This window comes from Cynoglossus semilaevis, chromosome 14 (genome assembly GCF_000523025.1).
Source record: "Cynoglossus semilaevis isolate Cse_v1.0 chromosome 14, Cse_v1.0, whole genome shotgun sequence".
In the NCBI taxonomy this organism is placed as follows: Eukaryota; Metazoa; Chordata; class Actinopteri; order Pleuronectiformes; family Cynoglossidae; genus Cynoglossus; species Cynoglossus semilaevis.
This window is the reverse complement of record NC_024320.1, coordinates 23769701-23792908: the sequence shown is the minus strand read 5'-3', so window position 1 is coordinate 23792908 and position 23208 is coordinate 23769701. Positions and strand designations below refer to the sequence as shown.

The 23208-nt window shown below is 39.7% G+C and overlaps 2 protein-coding genes across 13 annotated transcripts; both read right to left on the bottom strand.

The window, feature by feature from the left end:
- Positions 1–452: 452 nt before the first annotated feature.
- edf1 (endothelial differentiation-related factor 1) lies at positions 453–4409 on the bottom strand. 2 transcript variants are annotated; one of them, XM_017039083.2, is made up of 6 exons: positions 4295–4409; positions 4113–4205; positions 2559–2610; positions 2306–2466; positions 1079–1172; positions 453–963 (listed from the first exon to the last, which is right to left on the bottom strand). In XM_017039083.2, the coding sequence occupies exons 2-6, from the start codon at positions 4188–4190 to the stop codon at positions 902–904; spliced, it is 447 nt and encodes a 148-aa protein (XP_016894572.1). In that variant the 5' UTR covers positions 4191–4205; positions 4295–4409; the 3' UTR covers positions 453–901. The 2 variants fall into 2 exon arrangements, with proteins under 2 accessions (XP_016894572.1, XP_008324180.1); XM_008325958.3 differs by having other exon boundaries at positions 4113–4406.
- Positions 4410–5142: 733 nt separating this feature from the next.
- On the bottom strand, positions 5143–22464 carry prrc2b (proline-rich coiled-coil 2B). Of its 11 annotated transcripts, none has more exons than XM_025062676.1 (31): positions 22290–22464; positions 19509–19685; positions 19243–19417; positions 19015–19117; positions 18804–18867; positions 18538–18681; positions 17901–18211; positions 17483–17607; positions 17228–17391; positions 16752–16839; positions 16490–16655; positions 16052–16388; positions 15776–15954; positions 15377–15560; positions 15084–15288; positions 12940–14979; positions 12302–12462; positions 12097–12212; positions 11871–12009; positions 11572–11648; positions 11132–11419; positions 10913–11014; positions 10579–10768; positions 10396–10494; positions 10185–10311; positions 9863–10103; positions 9596–9763; positions 9403–9503; positions 9212–9320; positions 8879–9088; positions 5143–7525 (listed from the first exon to the last, which is right to left on the bottom strand). In XM_025062676.1, exons 2-31 carry the CDS (start codon positions 19621–19623, stop codon positions 7358–7360), a joined length of 6696 nt encoding a protein of 2231 aa, XP_024918444.1. In that variant the 5' UTR covers positions 19624–19685; positions 22290–22464; the 3' UTR covers positions 5143–7357. The 11 variants fall into 11 exon arrangements, with proteins under 11 accessions (XP_024918444.1, XP_024918446.1, XP_024918442.1 ...); XM_025062678.1 differs by having other exon boundaries at positions 9403–9482; XM_025062674.1 differs by having other exon boundaries at positions 9596–9784; positions 12302–12459.
- Positions 22465–23208: the final 744 nt, after the last annotated feature.

The following is a 23208-nucleotide window of genomic DNA, read 5'->3' as shown; positions in this document are numbered from 1 at the left end:
ATTGTCACTGGACCGTGACAAAACTTTCTGTTGGTTACTGACATCTTGTGGCTGCAGTTTGCTACTACCTGCCAGATGTTTTTTCATTTTGAAAGTGAAGCCATCAAGACACATTGGCAAAACTGAATGTACTTTATAGTACTTGTGTTTATGTTTTATGTTGGGGTTTTCTTTTTAATATTGCAAATTGGTGGTTTTTCTGTATGGAGTTTATATGTAAACTCTAGGATTAGTTCAATCTGTTACTCTGAAGTGACCAGTAGGGGTTTAGGTCTTTCGATTCAATTTGTAGCCCTTTAATTGCCTGCACAAATTGCCTCTACAGGTTGTAGAGAGGATTGATTTTTTTTTTTTATGCATTTTCTATTTCTGACAGCAACTTCTTGGAAACCAAAAGACTTCCATGAATATGTTTATGAATTTTTTTCTTTCTTCATAAAAACAAGAACAAATGAAAGTCATGCGGTGCCAAACTTTATTTTTAAATCAAAACAAAGCACAGCCTTAAAAGAATATGATGACATTCACTCACTGCTTTAAGAGACAGGAAAAAGATACAGTCGTATCTCTTTTGAATTACGGTCATGCTCCGAATTAGTCGAGCTTTGGTCACGACTTCACAACTGTACCGTGACGGAGGAGTTGCGGCCGTTATGCCGAAGCCTAAGCATATGAAACATTTTAGCCTGTGATGCTAAAAAAAATGCTTATCTTCTGATTATGTCGGACTATTTGTCAGAAGAGTGTTGTGTTACAGATGATTTGTTAGTTTGCAGCCTGTGATGCAGTGGAACACCAGGTCCTCAGGCAGGACACAGGTGAGATCAGCCCAGGTGGAGGAGGGGAGGAGGGGAAGATTTCAGTGACGGGGTGAGGGAGGGCTGATTTCGAGGCTTTATCTTCATTTCTTCTTGGGCTTTGGCTCCAGGGGTAGGCCAATTTCCTTTCCTCGCAGTTTCATTCCTGTTGTTGCAGAAAGAGAGCGGTAAAAATGGAGTCGTTCATGTCACACCAACAGCTGAGAGAAAACCATGATCGTCGTCATTTGAAGGGAAAAAAAATCATTAGAAATTCTCACCAATTACTCGCTCGATCTTGCCCAGGACCTGGTTGTTGGGAATTGCTTTTCCAGTCTCATAGTCGGCAATGACTTGTGGTTTCTCATTAATTTTCTGAGGAAAAGATAAAATGTAAAACATTACATCAAATCATGAATGACACAAACGTGCACAACACAGTCCTGTGGTAACCGTTAACCATACACTCATGATAATTACAGTTATAATTAAAAGTTAATTCTCATGACTCATTTTTAGACAATATCCAAATCAAATAAGTCAAACAAGACAATATTTAATTACTGGTGCTGTTAAAACTGAAATGTTAACTGTGACAATTTGATTAATGTCTGAAAGTAACGACATTAAAAATTCACTGCATTTAACTGCACACACAGAATGACACTCACTGTAAATCCAATAATTCCAAACGTCCATCCACTTACTTTTGCTCTGACACACAGTCCATACACACGTCGTTCGCTTCATTTCACTGAAGCAACTCCAGCTTAAATTACCACGTGAACGTCCAGCGAGTGTTTACGGACACGTCGACGTGAGACGGTGAGAAGTCTGACTCAGTCTGTATCGGACCAGCCTCACAGAGCACAGGGCTGTGAGTCAGGCTACAGCTGAGCAGCTGACTGACGCAGCAACACGTGGGTTACAAACGGTTGTGGACTGATTCACGTTGTTGAAGACAATGGAATAACAACTAAAACCCACCAACTCCATTTTTGTTTCAGGTATACTTTTTTTTTTTTTACATTTTTCAATATTAACAATTCCATCATTTGCTTTAGTCACAAATAAAAACAGGTGGAACACATCTACCTGCTGGTATTGGTCTTTCTGTTTTGCCAGTATACAGAATTATGTTTGTCATATTTTGAAGTATTGATTTATCTCAATTATTCATGATTAATTGTTTTTAATTACAATGAATCAATGTTAGTTGCGATTAATCGTAAAAAGAAAGTTCTATAAAATTCTACAACAACCAACAATGTAAGAACAAAAACTAATACTGTTGTCAATATAACTACAACAAAGAGATGACTTTGCATGTTGCTTGTTTTTAATTGGCTTGAAAGGTCTCATTGTTTCTATGTCAATAAGGAAACAGTTGCTTTGGATTTAATGTCACTGTTTTGACTGGAGTCTGTGTGAAAGGGTGCGTTCTCTTCTTTACACCAGGAACTGAATGACTATATGACCATCAATGAAAATAACATCTGTCTACTCACAGTGGCCAGGTCTTTCTGGGTCAGACCTTTGTCCTGCCGGCCTTTCTGAATGACCTTCCCCACATCGAGGCTCACTCTCTCATGATGCAGCTCTTCAGTTTCTCGGTCCAGTTTGGCCGTGTTCTTGGTCACGAGGTGCTGTTTGTTCTGCCCTGCAGCCCCTGTTAGACACCAGTCCATTAATCGAAGGTCAACCAAAAAAAAGGGGGAACGAGGACAATGTGTCAAATCTGTACAGAAAGCAGAAAGTTACATTTCTTGGACGTCTCAACGTCTTCCCCACGTCTCTGAGCAGCCGCAATAGCCTGGAGAAGACATCGACAGACAACGTCAGTCTCAGATCAAGTCATTGTTGTACATTTGTATCACGGTGAGTTACAGCGCCCAGCAGTGTGACTACACTCACACTACTTGTCACGTAGCAGACAGTAATGTCTGTCATGTTGGTGTGACTCACTATATAAACAAAACATGATGGACTCTGACTCGGGACAAGCTCACCTGCCTCAGCCTTTAATTAGTCTGTTGTTTTACAGAGCTTACCTCGAACGCACTGTAACGTCAAAGATAAATCAAACCTGAATATAAACAACAGGAGGAGAATATACATGACCTTTGTACCTCTCTAAAACATCCGTGTTCTTCAGTGAAAATACACTTTTTACACTTTAAAAAACCTACAATTCTGTGTCCCCCCCTTCAACCAACACCCTCGCGAATTGAAATACTATTGAGAACCTCATAACGTGACATATATTTTTATAAACCACTGTATGAGTTGCTGCCACCTAGTGACTGGAGGCTTGTTATCATTCGAGCATTACAGCAGTGGTACACTAATGTCCAGTGTGCCATATTTCATTGGAATCCCCCCATGCCCCCACCTTACCACGCCCCCCCAACCCCAAGGGGGGCTGGGGCGATCCACTATTTGAGAAATACAGATTTAACCTGACAATATAGGCAAATTAATATGAATGGTGATAAAAAAAACTTCTGATACGAATTTTGAAAACTACCAATGTTACTTCTCTACATACTGTACTTTTAAATCTTAATACACTTCAACATTGGTTAAAATAAAATTGATTAATTGTGAAATCTAATTTCAAAATTAATAACATAAGTAATAAAATAAAATAAGACACCTCGGAGTCTTGTCTTAAAATGCCGTCTATCAATATATGACGCACATGCGCACCAACCTTCAGAAGCATTGTTTTGAACCTGAAGGATTAGAATTTTAGTACCGCAACTGTTTGCAATTATTTGACATATAAATTATGTCAAATTAATCAGTCAGGATTACTGCATGATCGAATGTTCCAGAAGTCTGTCGCATTTTGTTTGAAAGAAAAACAGTACAACAACAATAGCGATATAACATACAAACAATTTACGACATAAACAGTGACATGTTAAAAAAAAACGGACATGACTGAAAGTACCTCATTCTATTGGAGATACTATTTAAAAATGGACACCATTACGTATACGAGAGAATACTTTGACTGTTATTCGCTCGTTATAGTTAACTAACATTTTGGCCAAAGAGTCAATGTGAAATACAGCACTAGCTTCGAATGCTACTGCTGTTTTTCATATTGACTCTAAAACCTTAACTAGATAAAAGACGAGTTTAACGGCGACATGTGAACGACGACAACTTGATACTGAAACCAATAGCCACGTGCAGTTCGTCGCAGGAACATTCCACACAGATATACATAAGTGTGAACCCATAATAGTATGTTTTCGGAAGTTATTGTTTAGACGAACACAAATCGAACCTTGTGCAAACACTGACCTGTTTCGATTTGGCCTGGGAAGCCGTGGGCCCCTTCTTCCTCAGCACCGTCACTGTGTCCCAGTCGCTCTCGGCCATGTTTTCAACACTTCACTTCGACACGGACAATGTTTTAGTTAACGTCGCTACAAAAATAACAAATTCAACTGGCTGTGTGAAATGTATAGAGAAGCTAATGCTACCTTAGAACAAACGTAGCCTCCTTCAAAAAAAAATAATCACCAACGCAGTCTCTGCTAAAGCTTTTTTCTAGAAAAGTGTATTGGTTTACTCTTCATCTGGGTTCTAAACAGCAGTTAGTGAATTGTGTGATTAGGTGCTTTGGCGCCACCTTGAGTTGCGGAGGGAGACTTACGATTATAAGATACCTAGTTTTTAAGAACAAGAATAAAGACTAAAGTTTAAATAAAGCCTTTGATGTTTTTTCGCAAAATTATATAATATTTTACTCGGAGCAGTGTTACCTTTAAAACAATTGCTAGGTACGGTTCAAAAACCTTTTTTTTTAATGTAGTAAAAATATTTCAGCTAAACCACAAAGAGTACAGCTATTAACAAGACTTGGATTGAGATAGGTTTGTTTCAGAAGATAAAGTTGGGTTTTTAGGCTTTATGGATTTGAAAAATTTGGCTACAGCCAATCCTAGCGGTTGATTATAAAAATAATATATATATATTTATTTATTGAATTTAAAACTACAACAAGGCCATGTTTTTATGAACACGACTGCATATTAGTAGACAATTTCTAACATAACTGGGTTTCTAGTATTTCTGCAATGTTTTTTATACTGCCACAGAGGAGCAAAAAAACAGGCCAAATTCTGCAAATGTACATGATCACTGAAGATCAGTCAGACCAAGTCTAAGGTTTTTTGATTTTCAACAAAAACTACATGGAACCTTCAGTCAATCTTGATAGTTCAGCTCCAAGAAGGAGATGTTGAGACGTTAACGCCTTTACGCACGATGCATGCATGCAAAACCATTTTTTGTTTATCTCACACATCAGCGACAACAGCTGCAAGACTTAAAATATTTGAAGCATGAGTTTTTTTTTAATATGACAAAGTGAGTTTACAGAAACAACCATACATTTAAGAAATCACAACTGCTTTATTTCTTTTTCTTTCAATAAGCTTTTTTTAAAACAAGGGGGGAGTATTGACCAAATATCTGAAAAGATAAAGATCAGATAGGATAAATAGAATGCTGGATCAGCTGTAGAAAGCACTGGTCCTCTGACAAAATGAAATGTGCATCTTAAAAATACAAAAAGAGGGAAAAACATGTCAGGGCAACATTTTGGTGCAGAAACAATGAAAAGCATCGCGAACCTTTTTTTGTTTTTTGTTTTTGTTTTTTCAATAAGAGATACGAGGCAAAAACACTCCAAGTCTGATAAAGGTATCAACAAGTGAAGCAGTCCAACCTCAGAACACAGTGACCTTTTCAACATGAAATCCTTTTAGTGCCATGATATCTAAAAATGAAAAGCATGTATGTGTGTGTGTATCTCCCTTCGCTGTATTGACTGTACAGTTAACTATGCATATACATATATACCAGTGAAACATTAAGATAAACTTTTTGTAGTGTCATTGAGTTTTATAGTAAGTTAGTAACATTTACCCAGTTATGATATTGGCATGAGTTTCAAAAATTGTCCATTACAAAAAAAGAGAAAAAAAAAAACTTGTTTCCAAAAGCTTCACATTTTCAAAGAGAACACTTTAAAAGTCCTTCGTAGTCCACTGGAACTGCAGTGCGCACAAAGAGCGAGAGGGAAAAAAATGTATTCAGCAAGCAAACCCCTTTATTTATGATTATTAGTTACTGAAAAGGAAAAAAAAGACGTTATTTGGACCCTGATTGTGAATATAGTTAGGCTCTGTTTATTGCTAGCGCTCCCCTCAAGAGACCAGGCGCTGAATAATCAAAAGCAATGAGACCTTTTCTTCAAACCTCCCACCACAGTGAGCAGGATTAGAACAGAATTTGTGAGCAGTGTTTCAGGAGCCTTCATGAAAAAAAGGAACTAATTTCCCCAGGTTACGGCATGTAAAAAAAAAAAACAAACAAAAAAAAAACCCACATGTATCTGATAATTACAGCTCAGGAGTAATGACAGCCCAAACTGATTAAAAAAAAAAAGCAAACATTTCAAACAGCAACATCATGGTTTCTTTACAGCTTTGAGAACACCATCTGTCCCCACCAAAAAAAATCCCCAAAACATTTTACAGCTCGGTTTGATTAAAAACCATAAAGTCAGCAAAGTGAATGCTGCGTTCAGGTACAGTCTGTGTGAAATGTCACTAGCCTTTGGAGAAATCCTGCAGTTATTACACACATTCAGCACTTCACATGCACACGCTGTATCAATGTCAATGACGTTTCAATGGAAGCAGCATGATTTGGTAAAATGTCCACTTTTTTTCTTCAGAAAGCAAACAGAAAGCAAAAACCGTTTTAGAAAAACACATTTCTTATAGTGATAACAAAGCAGTTTAGCCACAATAATGAAGCTGGGTGAAGAACCCAGGAGGATGGGATTTGAGGCTGACGCTCTTGAGTTTGCCCTGACATGCGGTGATGTCCAGTTTCGGTTTGTTCTGGGTTAACGAGCAAGTCCGTGACCAATAGTATGAACAAGTGTGACTCAAGCCTCTATTTATCAGTGTTAACAAGTGCCCCACTGCACATAGCTAAATTCATTTTATTTTTTAAAAATAACTCAGACTATTTCTTCTCTCTGGGCGTCCTATGGAGTGTCTGCCTGGTCTGAAGCGCTTTAGTCCAGAAATACATTTTTGGAGAAACCAAAAAATAAAATAAAAAGCTATGGAAATTGAACGGTGTCTGAATTGGCCACTTGCATCTTTCCTGCATTGAGGAGAAACACAACAGTGTGAAATATCTGTAAAGTGACAAAACAATAAGTTAAAGAAGAACCTTGAAGAGATCTGCTTAAAAGACCATTTGTGTCTATGTATATATTTATAATATTTATATATCTCTAAACGTGGTGTGAAATAACAGTGTACAGTTGTGACAGTTCAAGAGTGGGGGGTGGGGAGTGGGGCAACTCGTGTTGTCTGCCTGTTTGCCCCCTATGCCTGTGTGCCTTTGTACATGATGGTGGTCAGAAGGCTCAGACTTTGGTCAAGGAGCTTCATGTTGACCAGAGGGAGCTAGGGGAGGCGGGGGTGAGAGGATGATGAAGACTTTCAGGTTCACTGCTTTCATGCCTTGCCCTCCTCTACTTTGACAGCCTGTGGTTTGATGGCTCCTGTACGTGCTGGTTTGGCTTGGCCCAAGGAGGGGAGGGGCTCCTGGAGTTTGCTGGTCATGCCACTGGACGGTGCTTTGCCTTCACCCACTACCTTAAGCACTTCACGCATGGTTTTATTCTGGAAGAAAAAACAAGAACATTATTTTATGACCTCCAGCAATGCATTTTCACCCAATTACTCCAAACTAGTATTTTAAGGTAATAGTTAACCAATTCATTTGAACACTTAATATATAAACATCTCTGCTAACATATATTGCTACACCTGTTAGCCTGCTAACTTTTAGAGTGCTGTCAAAGCTCAGGTCTGTCCTGGACAGTGATTCACCACTGGTCAGGAACTCCTTCAGTAGCACATGTATTCCACTGATTGGCACCAAAGAGTGCCAAAGGAAGTCATTCCTGGTTAAAGAGTACATTTACACTTGGCCCTGTGTATGACAACTGTCATTATGATTATATCAAACAAATATATTTTCCCCCAATGTCCTCTACTTGTATTTCTCATATTTTTTCCCCCAATGTCCTCTACTTGTATTTTCTCATATTTTTTATTCTTGCTCATTTTAAATGTTTTTGCAGGAGCAACTGCTACACCCCCCAATCAATTAATCAAACTAGTAATTCTTTATTTATCTAAATAAGAGAAAAATACAAATGTATTTTTCTTTGGAAAATCATTGTACAAAACTCTAAACTAACATCTGTTCAACATGTCTGTTTGATGTCTAGTCAAGTTTCTTGAGAGTCAGAAATGCTGTTTTTCCACTGTAATAATTCGACAAAAGCAGGGCTCCATTGTCACATTCTGTCAACAACAAAACATCTTTGAAGTATTTGTCGCTGCTGACTAATACTGACAGTGAACAATATATCTGAATGTACCAGTGCTCAATTTCAACAAGTGAACAACAGTCTGTGGAAGATAAAAAATGTTAGAGACAAACAGAACAAAGTAACAACCACTTTACCGTTTTGTATGTCTAGAAAAGTTTTAATGTATTATAAACAATACAAGTTTATATTAACTGCATCAGCAGCCATGTATGTGAGCAACACATCAAATACCATAGTTACCATCAAAAGCAGAATAAAATGTTTAAGGTAAGAACAAAATTGAACATGTGGGAAATAATCTCAACAATTGACTTAAAAATTACTACAGAACAGAAATCTCATTCTGGGAAATGCAACATCACTGTATTTTATAGTAATACACACATCTATTTTATTTACAGTTGAGCACAAAGCTGTCACATCACAAGCCTGCTCCCAAAACATAAACCATCTTCAAACCATTTTAAATCTGTAGCAATGTGTATTAAGACTACAGAAGAGCAACACAGTGTGGAAACATCACAAATCATCATTATTAGTAGTTTTGTAATAAAAATAAAAAAAGGAAAAGAAAAGAAAAGGAAATATGAAATAGATTAAATCAAATTACCTATATTTATAGTGGGTGGCTCACCTTCATGCCATCTTCTGGCCCTTTAACAGGGTGCTCAGGGACTGAGGGAGGGGTGGAGTGGGAGGGGTCACGGCCAGGATTAGGGTAAGGGGGGGAACGGATGATTACAGGTTTGTTCACCTGCATAACAGGTCTCTGGATAGGGTTAGGGAAAGGACCTGTGGTGGGAGGACGCATGTGCATCACCATGTTACCCTGGGCAGTTGGGACCTGGTGATGGGAGGGGACGAATGAGGTCAAAATGAGAAAAAAGAAAGAAGAACAGTTTGCGTCATAATATAACTTATGTGCTGCAATGTTAGATTCAGTTCATATTTTTGCCTCGCTAAGTACCTGCTGTGTAAAATGTGTTGGCAGAGGACCCACAGGGCCCCCAGGAACAGAAGTCTTTCCACTGGGACTTGCAGACCCAGGTCTGTTAAAAAGTAGAGGGAAGAAAAGGCTATACAACTCAGTTCCTTAAATGTGCAGTGCAACGAATAAAAACCAAACGTGAATGACAATTTATCTTTCTCCTTACTAACCTATAAGACCCTCCAGAAATGCCAGGAGAGTGGTTGGGCTTGTCAGAGAACTGGAAGCCCTTCATTTCCATCTGTGAGCCCTGAGAAGAAAATGACAGACACTGAATGACCAGTGACCACCATTGGATTTGATTACTATCATGACTGAAATCACATTTATTTTATGTAGTGACTTAAGACCCTGAGTCTTTACCTCTCGACTGCTGGTCATGACAGTGGGCTGAGAGCCTGGTGGCATCATTCTTCTGGGAGCGCCCACTGAAAGGTTCTGCCCCTGCTGCAGTTGGATGGACTGGGGGAGAATGAGGTGCTGCTGAGCAGAGCCGTAGCGCAGCTGAGAGGCATTGAGGGGCATTGTCACCTGGTGGTGAAAAAGATTTTCCTGTTTGAATACAAAATAATCTGATCAGCACCAAACCTGTTCAGTGAATGTCAAACTGAGTGATGTTGTAGCACAAACCTGTATGAGCTGAGAGTCCATTAACTGGGAAGAGCCCATTCCAGGGCCCTGGTTTATCTGGCTGTCATAGACCAGCTGCTGGCTGCCATTCATTGGCTGGTAGTGTGAGCCTGACTGTGGCTTGACCATATCTGAGGGCTGCATGCCAGGAAAGGCAGAGTAAGGCCCTTTGAGTGGGGCGCCACCAGACAGCACCATTGGATTGGGCTGAGACAAGTTGGGGTGCATGTAAACCTGGGACCTGAAACAACAAAGTTAGGTTTTAAATACATTCACAAATAAGAGAATTTCTTACGCATTGAGAATAATAACGTAACACTACCTGAAAGCGGGGATCGAGCTGAACATCTCTTGAGACTGAGAAACAGGCAGACCACCACGAAGTCCTAACTGAGCCTGGGCCTGAAGGGAGGTGTGCAGGGAAATGGGAATCTGTTGAGCTGCAGCTGTATGTATGGAAAAACCAAATATCAAAATCAAAAATCTGCTCTGACAAAAATGACAATATTTATTATTACATGACCGTCCCTTTACCTGCTGGTATGTCTGCTGCTGGGTCATGGTGGGAGGTACAAGGCGTGGCTGGCTTGGAAAAACATGACCATCGAGATATAGAGGTGGAATATGACTGCCTAAAAAAAAAACAAGGAAGGAAAGAAGCTTAGGTTGAGTTCTATTCACACAGAACCATCATTAAAGACACAAATAAGTCATACCTTGCATGGACATAGAGGGTGCTACTGATGCCACAGGCATTGGTGGCATTGACACACCACCAAAAGAACTGTAGCTGACACCACTAGATGATCCAACACTGCAGGGCGGCTGAACACCTGAAACTCCACCAGGAGAACCTTGCTCAGGGAGAGACTGGGAGTTCTCCCACGCCTTTCGCGCTGATTCCATCTTAAACAGGGTTTCAAGCAGGTGACAAGTTTAAAAAGCAGTTTAACCATGTTTTTGGGTTGAAAACAAGCAAGAAACGACTTTAGAAGTGACAGAGTATTTTGTGAAGAGACACATATCTGCATAAACTTGCATTTCAAATACCTTGAGTGTAAGATCAGCACTAGGGAATGAGATGGGGTTGAGGTTAATGCCAGGCTGAAGGTGGTTGGAGCGCAGCATAGGGATACTCTGGTTGAGAGCAGTCTGGTAAAAAAAAAAAAGAAAAGAAAAAGAAACACCAATCAACCCATCATCATCATCATCCCAAACGTAAGCACAAATGCACAATACCATAAATAAAAAACAAATAAAAGCACGTACATTAGAGGTAAGTGCATCCTGAAGTTTGTTGACAGGATTGGACACGGGCACTTGGGCAGAACCCGGTGGAAGGCTAAAATCAGAGTCTTTGGCACTGACACCAAACTCAATTGGAGGCACAGGAAGCACAGTGTCCACATGCAGATCCACACCATTGACTGGTGTGATGGGGCCACCTTCAAGACGATCCACACCTTCTGAGCCCTTGCGATGCTTTAGGGAACGTTCGTTTCCGATGGGCCCTGGTTTGTGCTGTTCTTTACTCTGCTCTGGGCCTGCATCAGAGTCCTGGAGAGATAAAGTGGCAACAACTGTAGTCATTAATTTTCCTTTTTATTACAAGTGCCAAAGCAAATCTGTGAAATATATTACATTTTTACTTTTGGTAAATATAAAATTTAATAAAAAGAAGTTTTTAACCAGAAGCTGTGTGGGACTACCTCAGAGTTTGGCTCACTCCCAGTGTAAGACACCTGTTTAGTCCATGAGTCTCCTCCTGATGACTGCACTGAAAGAGCTGGCAAACAGAAACAATGGTTTTAAGTTCATTTGTCAATATTATATTTTTAAAAACACAAAAAAATACTTATTTAAAAAAAAAAGTATTCCTTCACATATATGTCAAACATATTTGCTACAGTTATTGAAATGTCTGCACAAACATTCTCAATTATTGTGTTTTTTCTTAGTTCACAAAGCAGAAAAGGATCAATGTTTGGTTGTTGGATTTGCTTCATACCTGAACTATTTGTCTCCCAGATTTCAGTTCCCAGATTGTTGGTGAGTGCCTCTTCAGGTTGTTCCATGCTCATGCTTCCCTGCTTTTTGGCAAAGCGTGGAGGGATCTTAGAAGTAATTGTCCGGTTTTTTACTTGGACCTAAAAGAGCAAAAGTAAATAAGACATTGTGACCCCTTGTTTTTTTCAACCACAACAACTTACTATCAGATTGTATTGTAGACTCACAGCAGCGCCCTGCTCTCTTCTTCTTCTCTCATCCTCCTGTGGACGCCTTTGCTTTTTGGACAAGGCGTCCTGGTATCCATCTTGACTTGAAAGAGGTCCACCTGCATCACCCTCAACTACAAAACAATCAAGACATTAATGAAAAAACTGAACAGCAATGTTTCTAATTCTGTAAATCTTTTTTTTAAAGACGCGCTTAACTCACTTGGGTAGCTGCTGAGATCATACTGGGACAGAGAATCAGCTATTTCTGTCTTGACAGGTCCTGGCTTCATCTCTTCCAGTTCTTTCCCAGAGGTCTCACTGGATTCTCTCTCCTCTTGCTGCTCAATGCTATAGACTGGACCCAACTCATCTGGGCTCCTGCTGTGAAGAGGGTTTAAAAGTTGATCAAAAACACAGAAAACAATGAATATATTGTACATGTAACTACAGACAATGTCTCTGATGGAAGTGTTTAAAATTTAGTTAAATTCATGTTTTCTTGCCGTTACTATATGGTACCACTATGTTATTTTCTATTTCTGTGCAAACATTCAATCTTAAATTATTATGTATTATTAGCCCAACTGGCTGTAAACCATGTGGAAAATTGGGATTGGTTTATTTTAGTTATTTTTTATATTCTTTGTATTTTACATTATTGTTATTTGTAGTGGTTGTTACACAAATGGTTTTAGAGCAAGGCAATGTCAATACTCAAGACAGGAACTGTCAATGAACTGAATAAATCACCAGCCATGTTAAATGAATTATTCTGGGGTAACTCTCCATTGAGCAACATATATGTATACTGTATATATTTATATTTAATATTTATGAATATTTAATTTATGAACATACCTTTTACAAGTACTTCCTCCATTCTGCCAAGTGTCACTTCTGTTGGAGGAGGTGTTTGAGGGAGGCTCTGGTGTACGCGTCATCTTGCCTGCCTCCAGAAGTGATGGCTCTCCTTTCCTGTTTTGTCGTTCCACCAATGGTCTCTGGCTGGAGAAACTCCTCTTAGAAAGTTCTCTTTTTTCACCAGAACCTAGTTCACTGTGGCCAGAGTCAGAGGGAACATCACCAGGTCCCTGAGGAGCTGCACCTCCACTTCCCCCTCGCTTTTCCCTCCAGTCATTGAAGTCACTATTGTCTGAGCCCGTCTCCCATTCTTCCACCTGACCATGTAAAGCAGCTCTGCCCGAGTAGTGACCACTGGGCCAGCTCTCCTCCCCAGCAGTTTTAGAGCGACCAGGCCAGGGTTTTGCAAAATCTCCATTCACATATTCATCAGTGGTCCACTGGTTTGAACCCGGCTCACGCTCTTGCTGTAGACGACGGAAGCGAGGAGGTTTATCCTGTCGTGGTGGACGACGTCTCCTTAACATCTGTCTGTCAGGGTTATCGTTGTCAAAGTAGTAGTCTTCACGGTCTTCTGTGCCATTATCCATTACAGAGCCAGTAAATTTAGGGTTATACTTGAGAGCATCACGCTCTGCAGGAAACCTACGGGAATATGTCGCTTCAGATGCAGGACCATAACCATTCTCCTGTAAAGAGCCACCATTGCTACCAAACTGGGGACCACGGCCCCTCCACGTTGAAACATCTCTGGAGCCTCCAAAGCTTCGGCTGTAACTACCAGTGGTGTTCAGTCGAGGAGGCAAAGTGCGACCCCCAAAATTTCTGCTGCTTTTGCTCTTTTCCTTGAACTCTGCAGCAGCCTGGTCATCTGTATACACCTTGTTAGATCTCCAAGAATCTCTGTCAGCTTTGCGGACCTCAGCAGACTCGATGAAACCTTCACCGTTTTCAGACCCCTTCTGGCGTCTCCTCTTGGGCAGCTCCTCATATTCAGAGGCTTCACTCAAGGTCTCACTGACATTTCTCCTCCGGGGCTTGCCTCTCTGGTACTCCTCAACTTTAACAAGCTCCCTAGGTGGTGCTCGGCCTCTGCCTATACGTGGAGCACCAATGGCACTGCTGCTGTTATTGTTGTAAGCTCCTCTGAGATTATCTGCACCTCGGCCACCACGAATTCCTCCTCTAGAGTTAAAGTCCCTAAAGCCTCGACTGCGACCCCTACCTGTCCCCCTGGTTCCACCAAAGGCCTGCTCTTCGTCAATGAAAATCCAGTTATTGCGTCTTGGGGCCTGGGCATCCCGGATTTCTTGGCTATCTCTGGGTGAGTGGCCCTTACTGCTTTCCCATGTGTTCTCCTTAGAACAATCATCACTGAGAGTGCTCAAAGGTCTCTCCATTTTCATGGGGGGTGGTGGTGGTGGTTGTTGGTGCTGCTTTTCTTCAGGCTGTTTCTCAACAATGGGTGAGGCTGCGCGACGGCTGATGGCAGGCTGGTTGTCTTTCTTTAAGTCATACACGTTAGTAAGGACCTCTTTCTCAAGGCGGTAGGGGACAGGCTTCTCCTCTGGTTCAGGCTTAGGCTTCTCATTCTCCTTGTCTTCCACTTTTAGAGCCTTAAGAACTGGTTTCTTAATGGGTCCGGTTCTGCGAATCAGTGTACGCCCACTTGTCTCAGGTGGCTGGTTGACACTACCACTGGAACCAGCTTCAGACCACTGGCTCTGTGCAATAACTGCACCATCTTGTTTGTGGCCTCCATCTCTTTTCCAGTTGTCTTTGGAACCATGTATGGTCTCATCATGACATTCAGGACTATCTTTCAGATGTTTCTCTCTAATGTCTTGTTTTGGGTATTCGTTGTCTGAATTATTTTGTGAGTGATTCTGGGCAGTTGTAAGCAAGTCTTGGTCATGATACACTTTTTCTGGGCTGCGGCTCTGGAAAGCATGATGGGGGAGATCATCTTGAGCATTTGTCACGCATTCACTAGACTTGTCTTCATACTGATCCTGCTGGGAACTGGTCACGTCACTTCTGTGTGGAAAGGAAAAGGCATGAGCATTATGTTATATTGTTATAACAAAAAGTAAGAGAAAAGACCTAAATTTGTACAATGATATACAAAGAGAATCTTTGACCTCTCATCTGGCTGACCGCTGTCTGAGTTTTCATTTTGTCTCTGGTAAGGTGGGGTAAAGCTGCGCAGTGGGTAGCCATCTTGGTTCCAAATAGGGTAAGACTCAGAGGAGGGGGTTCTTCGTTCCTGGTGCACATTGGAATGGGATCCCTCATCAGAACCAGGACTGCTCAAGTGATCTTGATGCATCATGGGTTTCATCATTCCTGCAGAAAAAATACAGAATTGGAATAAAAATGTAAAATGCTACTTTTTTGTGGCATGTTAGTATAGCCACCGAAGTATAGACAGTACCAGGGTAGAAGTCCACAGGAGATCGTCCTTGGGTCATGCGAGGATCCATAAAAGGTGGCATCATCATCCAGCGTGGGTCAAATCCGAGGACATGCGGAGGATAATAGCCTCTCTGGCCGTGGCTTGAGTTAGATGGTGCTGAGTGACTGGACTGCTGCCAATGTTGCATCTTGTATACTTGATCCTGAAGAATTCATACAATAGGTACAACACATTGAATCAGCATCAGGTACCCAATAAAATTGTTCAAATTTGTGGAATAAGACAGACACACAACAGATATGGGCAGACCACACAAGTTATCCCTATCAACATTTATCATGTCTTTTAACATTCGACTAAAAATACAAAGCTAATATTGGTGCAAGGCTTCTATTAGAAGATATGTAAACTTCTCACCTGCTGCTGGGGTTTTTGAAATCGGGGTGCAATAGGTTTGGAGGTATGACGTCCATTGTAGTCCCCTGGAGGGGATGAGGGCTCCAGTACATCATCCTCGCTGCCACGATAAGTGGCGAATGCAGTTTCCTCACTATAACTATGGCCTGAAGAATTATCTGGAGGACATTCACCTTCATCTGGAAAATATGCAAATAAAAATGTTGCTATTTTATCACCAACTTAAACCTGTCTTTTAAATAAAGACACAAATCTAAATCTGTGTGTATTTTTTACCTTTGCTACTGTACTGCCAGTTGTCACTGTAGCCTTTGATTGGTTCCCTGTTTGGAGAGAGTGGTACTTCTTTGCCTTCTCCTTCCTTCAGGCTTTCCTCTGTTCTTGATGTTTGCCTCTCAATCTTCCCAAACTTTTCATCCAGTTTTTTTAGTTTTTCTGCACAGGCAGCCAGCCGCTCCTCACGAGCACGCCTCTCTTCTTCTTCCCTGCGTCTACGAGCTCTCTCTACAGCTTCTGATAGTTCTGGTGATACATACTTGGCCCGAGCAGGAGCTTGGGTGTGAGAATGGCGCTGGTGATCTTCCTGATCAGTCAGTGACTCACTTTGGATTTTCTGAAAAAGAATGACAATATTAACAATTTTTCATGTAACATTAATTATTTTAGGACCTTTGTTCTCAAAAGAGAGAAATAAATATTATTTTGTGTTGTTACCTGTGGGTCTGCTGAGAGATATCTGCCACTGGTCTTCCTAGAAGGCTCCAGATGGTGATTTGGGTAGGAATAGTTCTCTTCAGGGCCATCTTGTGGGTAACCTTCACCCGAGCTCAGGGAAGAATGACAGTCGGGCTGGTTGTCACGCTCCCTCTCCCATTCAGTCCTAGAGAGTTACCAAGGTGTCATGTTTTTGTGACTATGCCTTATTGCTGACTAATAGTATTAAGAACAGTTAGTAAATTAAAGAAAAAGTTCTCACCACATTTTATTTTTATCACTGGGGCCATGGTCATCTTCATCATCACTGAACTTGAGTTTTTCACTATAGTCAACTTCTTCATGGAGACCTGAAAATAACCATCAGTGAGTGATGCTGAATATTTCTTTATCACTACCATAATATCACAAGACTGATAAGTTAGGTATCATTAGGATGAATATAATATTGAGTGAAATAAGCATGACAATGATGGTACAAAAGTACTTTCAATGGCAATACCAACTGAGATACAATTTTAGAACTTAACTAAATAAATATTAAAATTGGCATTTTCAGATGTATTCAAGATTACAATAACTAGCTATTCACACAATCATATTTAAGAATAGCTAAAAGGTTTTTACGCTATAAAAAGGAAATTAACTATAATAACACATAATATTAAATGAGAACTAAATTAAAAGAGACATTCTGACAGATACTAAAACAAAATTAAAAAAAATAAAAATACTGACCAGCCCATCCATCCTCGCAGTCATTGTCAAGATCATCCAGATCCTTCAAATCCTCTGGATTGATAATGGCTGGTCGAACTGGACGATCACCAGGTCTGCGGATGGGCTGTGATGTTAGCCGGGCTGGGGCACGCACAAAGCGAGTCTCTCTTCTTACACCACCACTGTATTTGGAGTAAGTGATGACAAATATTACTGATATGGTCAAAAGGTTAACAAAACACAAATACACTTAATTCCTGCACATATGCTTACTTGGCAAGTTCAGGTTTGGCATGAATCTGTCTAAAAGTTGGTTTGCTGTCGAACCGTGCTGGAGCTGCTACAGTAGTAGAAGCATGTTCTGTCACTGGGGTATCACGTGTCTCTTTAGCACACATCTGAAAAGGCAGAAAAGCAGAGAACTTTACTTTAAATTTGCAAGTAAAAAAAAAAAAAAAAATTTAAAATTTGGAAAAAAAAAAAAAAAAAAATTTAAAATTTGGAAAAAAAAAAAAAAAAATTTAAAATTTGGAAAAAAAAAAAAAAAAAATTTAAAATTTGGAAAAAAAAAAAAAAAAAAAATTTAAAATTTGGAAAAAAAAAAAAAAAAACATCTTTGTATTTCAGTTACGAAAAAGTGAACCATGTTTAACCATTTTCTTTGTCAACAACTAAAACCTTTGGTACTTACAAATGCAGGTAACATATCATGGTAGACAGCGTTTGAGGTGTGGTGAAGCTGGTACTGCAAAGCAGCGGGAACGGTGGTTCTGCGAACAGGCTGGGCGGGACGCAAGGAAGGCTCCTTGGACTCGAGAACCGGCGACACTGCCGGCGCTGCGCTTGAAGAGGTGGTGCTAGTGGCAGAGGGAGGGTGAGATGTGGCTGGAGGGCTCCCAGTCTCACCCACGGCAGTGAGTTTACCCTCGGAATCTGCAGGTAGGCCGAGGGTCAAGGAGGGTTGAAGGTTCCTGCCACCACCTTCCCTCCAGCTCGTCACATCTTTAAGAAACAAATCATGAGTTTTGATATACTAACTGACAAGTACAACATGGCTACATTTACCACAATAATAACACCACCAAATAGTTACATTTACTTCCATAACTTAAAGAAATACCTACTTCAACGCAGTGTGTGAAGTGTGATGTTCTACCACTATGTATTAAATATTTTTTTCACTGGATTAGTTACATTAAGAACGTATATAAAAGGATTGCTGTTCAAGTACACATTCATCATTTTGCCTTTTTAGCAATGAATTACTTTTTTTTCCTGTTGACAATATCAATGAGACCACAAGGCAGCTACTGAGATCTGAGACTCACTCTGGGGGCGGAGGCTTGGTCCTGGCCCATACGACGGATCGAAGCCGCTTCTTTCCTTGCCAGCCCTGTCCTGTTCTCCAGCTGCCTTCAGGGTGGGAAATTCCTCGTGAGAGAAGGGCTGAAGTCGGTTTGAGACCCTTGAACCTGTTGAGCGTGTTTTTAAAAAAAAGTGACACAAGGGTTGAAAGCATTAAAACAACTCAGTAAACACTAGAGGACACTCGTCACCATGTAAGAAAAACCCCTTGAAAAGAAAAGCCTCTTACCATCTTGCTCTACGGCCTTTCCATTTAGCTGGGCCCATTGCTTTGGTCCACCTGTGTTTGTGTTCTGTAGAAATAAGTACCAGGATTGGTTCTGTTACATTTGAGACAAAAACTAGGATTTACATTTAATTAAGTGTAATTTTTGAGATAAAAAACATACATAATTTCACAGAAATCAAACAAAGAATTTGCTGCAGCTACACCTACACACCTCCTGGTTGGCTACCGGTGAGGGCTTCTGAAGATTGGAAACAGATTTCTGTAAAGCCAGCGGCGGCTGCAACTCCGGCAGCTGTGTTATTAATGCAACAGAACTGCAAATAAAAAAAGATTTTAAAAATTTAAAGATTTAAATTTCATCAACTATCTCAGCATCAATGAAATTCAATTGAAGTATTAGAGGAATGGAAAGCTTGCAACAAGTGAAACTTGAATTTACCTCTTTTGATCGGGTTGTTCTTGCTTGTTTGCCCATCCTGTACCGTCCTTGGGCACAATAATTACGTTGGGATCGTTACCTTTGTTTTCAGACTTCAAGCTCGGCAGGTGAGCTGGTGGGGGCATGCGCCGGGCAGCGGCCACTTTGCCAAGACTCTGCAAGCCATGTCGAGGAACTGGTAACGCATACAAAGGTAGTTTAGCAGATAATAAATATACACACAAAACAAAAATAGAATTACAAATGCAGCAAATTAAATACTTTACCTGTGTTTTTCTGAGATTCTATTGATTTTCCCTTGTACTTGTCAAATAAGCTGAGCGAGTTGTACTTGCTTTTCCCATCCTTGGACTTGGTTATTTGCCCCAAACGATCGGACATTGCGATGTAATGTCATCGAGTAAGGAAATTTTTATTTGCGCCCCTTCAAGTGCCTTCTGTTTCTGTAAGACGGAATTGCAAAATAAACTTTTATTTTACTGGAGAAAGAATATAAAAATCTAAACATGAATGAAAACACAGAAAAATAATCAATGATCCTGTGTAGTCATTAGGGATGCACCAAATATTCAGCCACCACAGAATTTGACAAAAATGGAAAAAATGTGCAGTTTAGGTTTCCGAAAGACTTTCTTCACTGAAACATTATGGCCAAAACAGGATGTTGTGATGAAGTACAGTGAAATATTTTTGAATCCTCTGCACTTTATTGCAACTATACCTGATCCCTATTACAATAGATAATATTACAGATAATTACTTGGACATGGGAATAAAGCAGTGGATGCAAGAAATAATCCAAGTGGCAATGAATGTAGAAAAACTTCCTTGGAGATACAAGAGTCAGACTCAAGACGAGGCTGTATTATTTGTTGTTGTTACATACATATTTTGTAAATGCAAAATATTGTCTTTTTAGAGGATAAGAAAGTATGTACCCTGAAGACTGGATTTTTCAAAGACACTAGTAATTAAATTGGATCATGGTTTCTGGATACACTGGTCATGAGTTTTTCTAGTGTGACCTCATCCGCACCAGCATTATACAGAAAAAACATCTGTGGTATGTAAGTTCTGATATCATCAGTCTATAATCTGGTATGAAACATGCACCCTAAAACAGTGACTGACAATACCTAAATTGGCTTCAGACATTAAGATATCTTGTAAAGAACTTTAACAACATTTTAACCTGAGGACAAGCATACCACCAGCCTTATTAGAATATTTGTTTGTTGTAAACTGTTTTAGTGACTTACAAATGTACACAAAATTACTGAACTTCTGAATAAACCTCAGAGAGAGTCAAGCATGTTTTAGTTTGCACTTTTTAATTTATTAACAGCAAGTACTAAAACTCAAGTGGTTTGTGTTTTATTTTGCAGTTAATATAAATACTGAAACTCATTGTGTTTTATTTTGCAGTTAATATAAATATTGAAACTCAATGTAGGGTGACTGTGCTGCATTTTTTTTTTCAGAAATAAGAGGTAATTTTTCAAAATTATCTGGCATTGTTTTCACTGAAATGTTCTATGTATTGAGATACATGCACATGATAAGTACGAGTGGTATCGAAACACTAACAGTGATTAATAGTATTCAAGGGTAATCATAATTGCCCTGAAAAAAGTGGTATGGAACATCCCTTTTAATTGCCTAAATTTATTTTAAAATTAAAAGCCGGCACTGCCTCTGCTTGCAGTTATAACTCCTTATATTTGTATTCACATTGTAGGTTGTTTCACCTACAATGTGGAAACAGCTGTCAAATCACACTTGAAGTGCAAAAACAATCCTTTTTATGCTGTTCACTCTAAAATGTTTTAAGTCTGAATTGTGATGATGGCTACTGGTACTCATCACATGAACTGTAGGGCAATAATAAAAGGATAGTGTTGGCAAAGAAATATTGGTTAACAAAAAGTTGTTCAATACACACAGTTGATAAATTGTATTTTAACACATGCATATAAAAACAGAGGGAAAGGAAAAATTGATTGGCCTAACTGGAGGCCGCTGAAAATATTTACTACGACTTCCATAACATAACCTGCTTACATGAAATATCAACCGTCCGTTTTATTCCGATTTAACTATAATAAAAACACACTGCTTTACATATTACAAATTTTACTTAACGCATGAGTAAGTGTGGGAGCTAAACAATTACAGCTGTTTAGCGGCAATGTGAAAACTACGTTATAATGAACTATAGGACCAACAATGTCATTATATCTGGTATAATTATTGCAAATATTTCTGTGAAAAAAAACCTGACCTCTATAATGTCCACATTAGTAGCCGTTAGGTCGTTCAAAGCTAATGCTAATTCCTGTACTTAAAATTGACAGCAAATTTGGCTGGTCAATTTTAACAACTGCAATCAAAGACAAACATACACAACCTGTTGTAATTCTGCTGTGTGTAATTCGTGTAGAACCCCGTTAAATCGCATGATCCCCAATATTACGGGAATGGCAAATATCAACAGGGACATTTGGTGTAGATGCTGGCTATCACAAATGCTAACTAGAGGCTAACGGAAAACGGCTATGTAAACATCGAGTAAAAGGAGCCAATCTTCATGTCACCATGCTGTGAGTCATATAAATAAACTGACGCCACATTGTTGTGTCGTTTGCTTTCCCTTAAATATGCTAAAACACAATTATTTACCACTAGCTTTAAGACGTAGATGGGGTCTTCAGACTCGGCTTCGTCCAAACTAGCAAAACTGCAAAGCCACTTAAAAACTTCCAGTCTGTCGTCATTAAAACAACCCTGACAGGCCACTGCTTTTCGAAACGTTTATGTTAGAACAAAAACGTCGTTCTTTAAACGTGAGTATGTCAATTAACACCTAATCCCATACTAACGTTTTCAACCTAGCCAGTTTCTCGTCACTGTTTGAACGCAGCGACGAGAATGTAGGACAAGGCGATTAAAAATGGCTGCTGCACAGAACAAAGCAACAAAAAGCCAAAGAATCAGAGAAGACGAGTCAAAAATGCAATGTAACATATTATATTCTACCCAAAACTCACCGATTCAACGTTTGAGGTTATCTTCTGATGAATGACAGTAATATATTTCCTCGGAAAAATCTTAATTCGGAGGATGGATGGCGATTGTAAAAGTCCACTCTTCCTAGGTAGAACCTATGGTAGTGTTGTTGCTTGGGTCTTACCCGGCCTGAGAATGAAGACGGCTGAGTGGAGGCTGGATTCGCTCGGCTCCGTGCGTCTGACGTCACGGAGAGACGTGAGGAAGGAAACACCAGAGAGCGCCTCTGCTGGTTAGGAAAAGACACGGCCACACAGAATTTTCTAATGTAAATGTTTGTGGCTTCAAAAAAGGTTTGGAAACCTGACCCAAACCATACTTTAAAACAGGCAAAGACATATCCAGAGAAGAACAAATTGTCAGGCCTGTACGAATTTAAAACAATTTTATATTAACCTTTTGTGTAAAAATAAAGAGAGAGAGAAGAAGAAGAGCTGAGCTAACTTTGAGGATGTTTCAGAGGATTTTTCAGACTAGCAACATTTTCGGAAAAGCAAAATAATCGTTATAGTGACAAATAATATCCAGTTGTCTCTTAACGAATAAACTATTATGATGTGCAATTGGGAAAAACACCGCTAGAGGGAGGAATTGTCTAACTCCTCCTAAACCGTTGTTTTATCCTCTTGCGTCGACTATTCCACTTCCTACTCATTCAACTATATTTATACGTTTGTCTTTTGCAATTATCCACAGATATTGTAAAATTTACCTAAATTGATTAACTTAGTATTATCGAGGATTATGAAGTCGAACAGACGGATGACAGCTTGTTTTTACAACTCTGCTGATATTTAAATTTGATTTATTTGCTTACCAATAGTAACAAACAAACCACAAATGGTATATTATTCTCTTTGTTGTCATTCCTCAGCTCTGAAGCACTATCAGCATTTACAC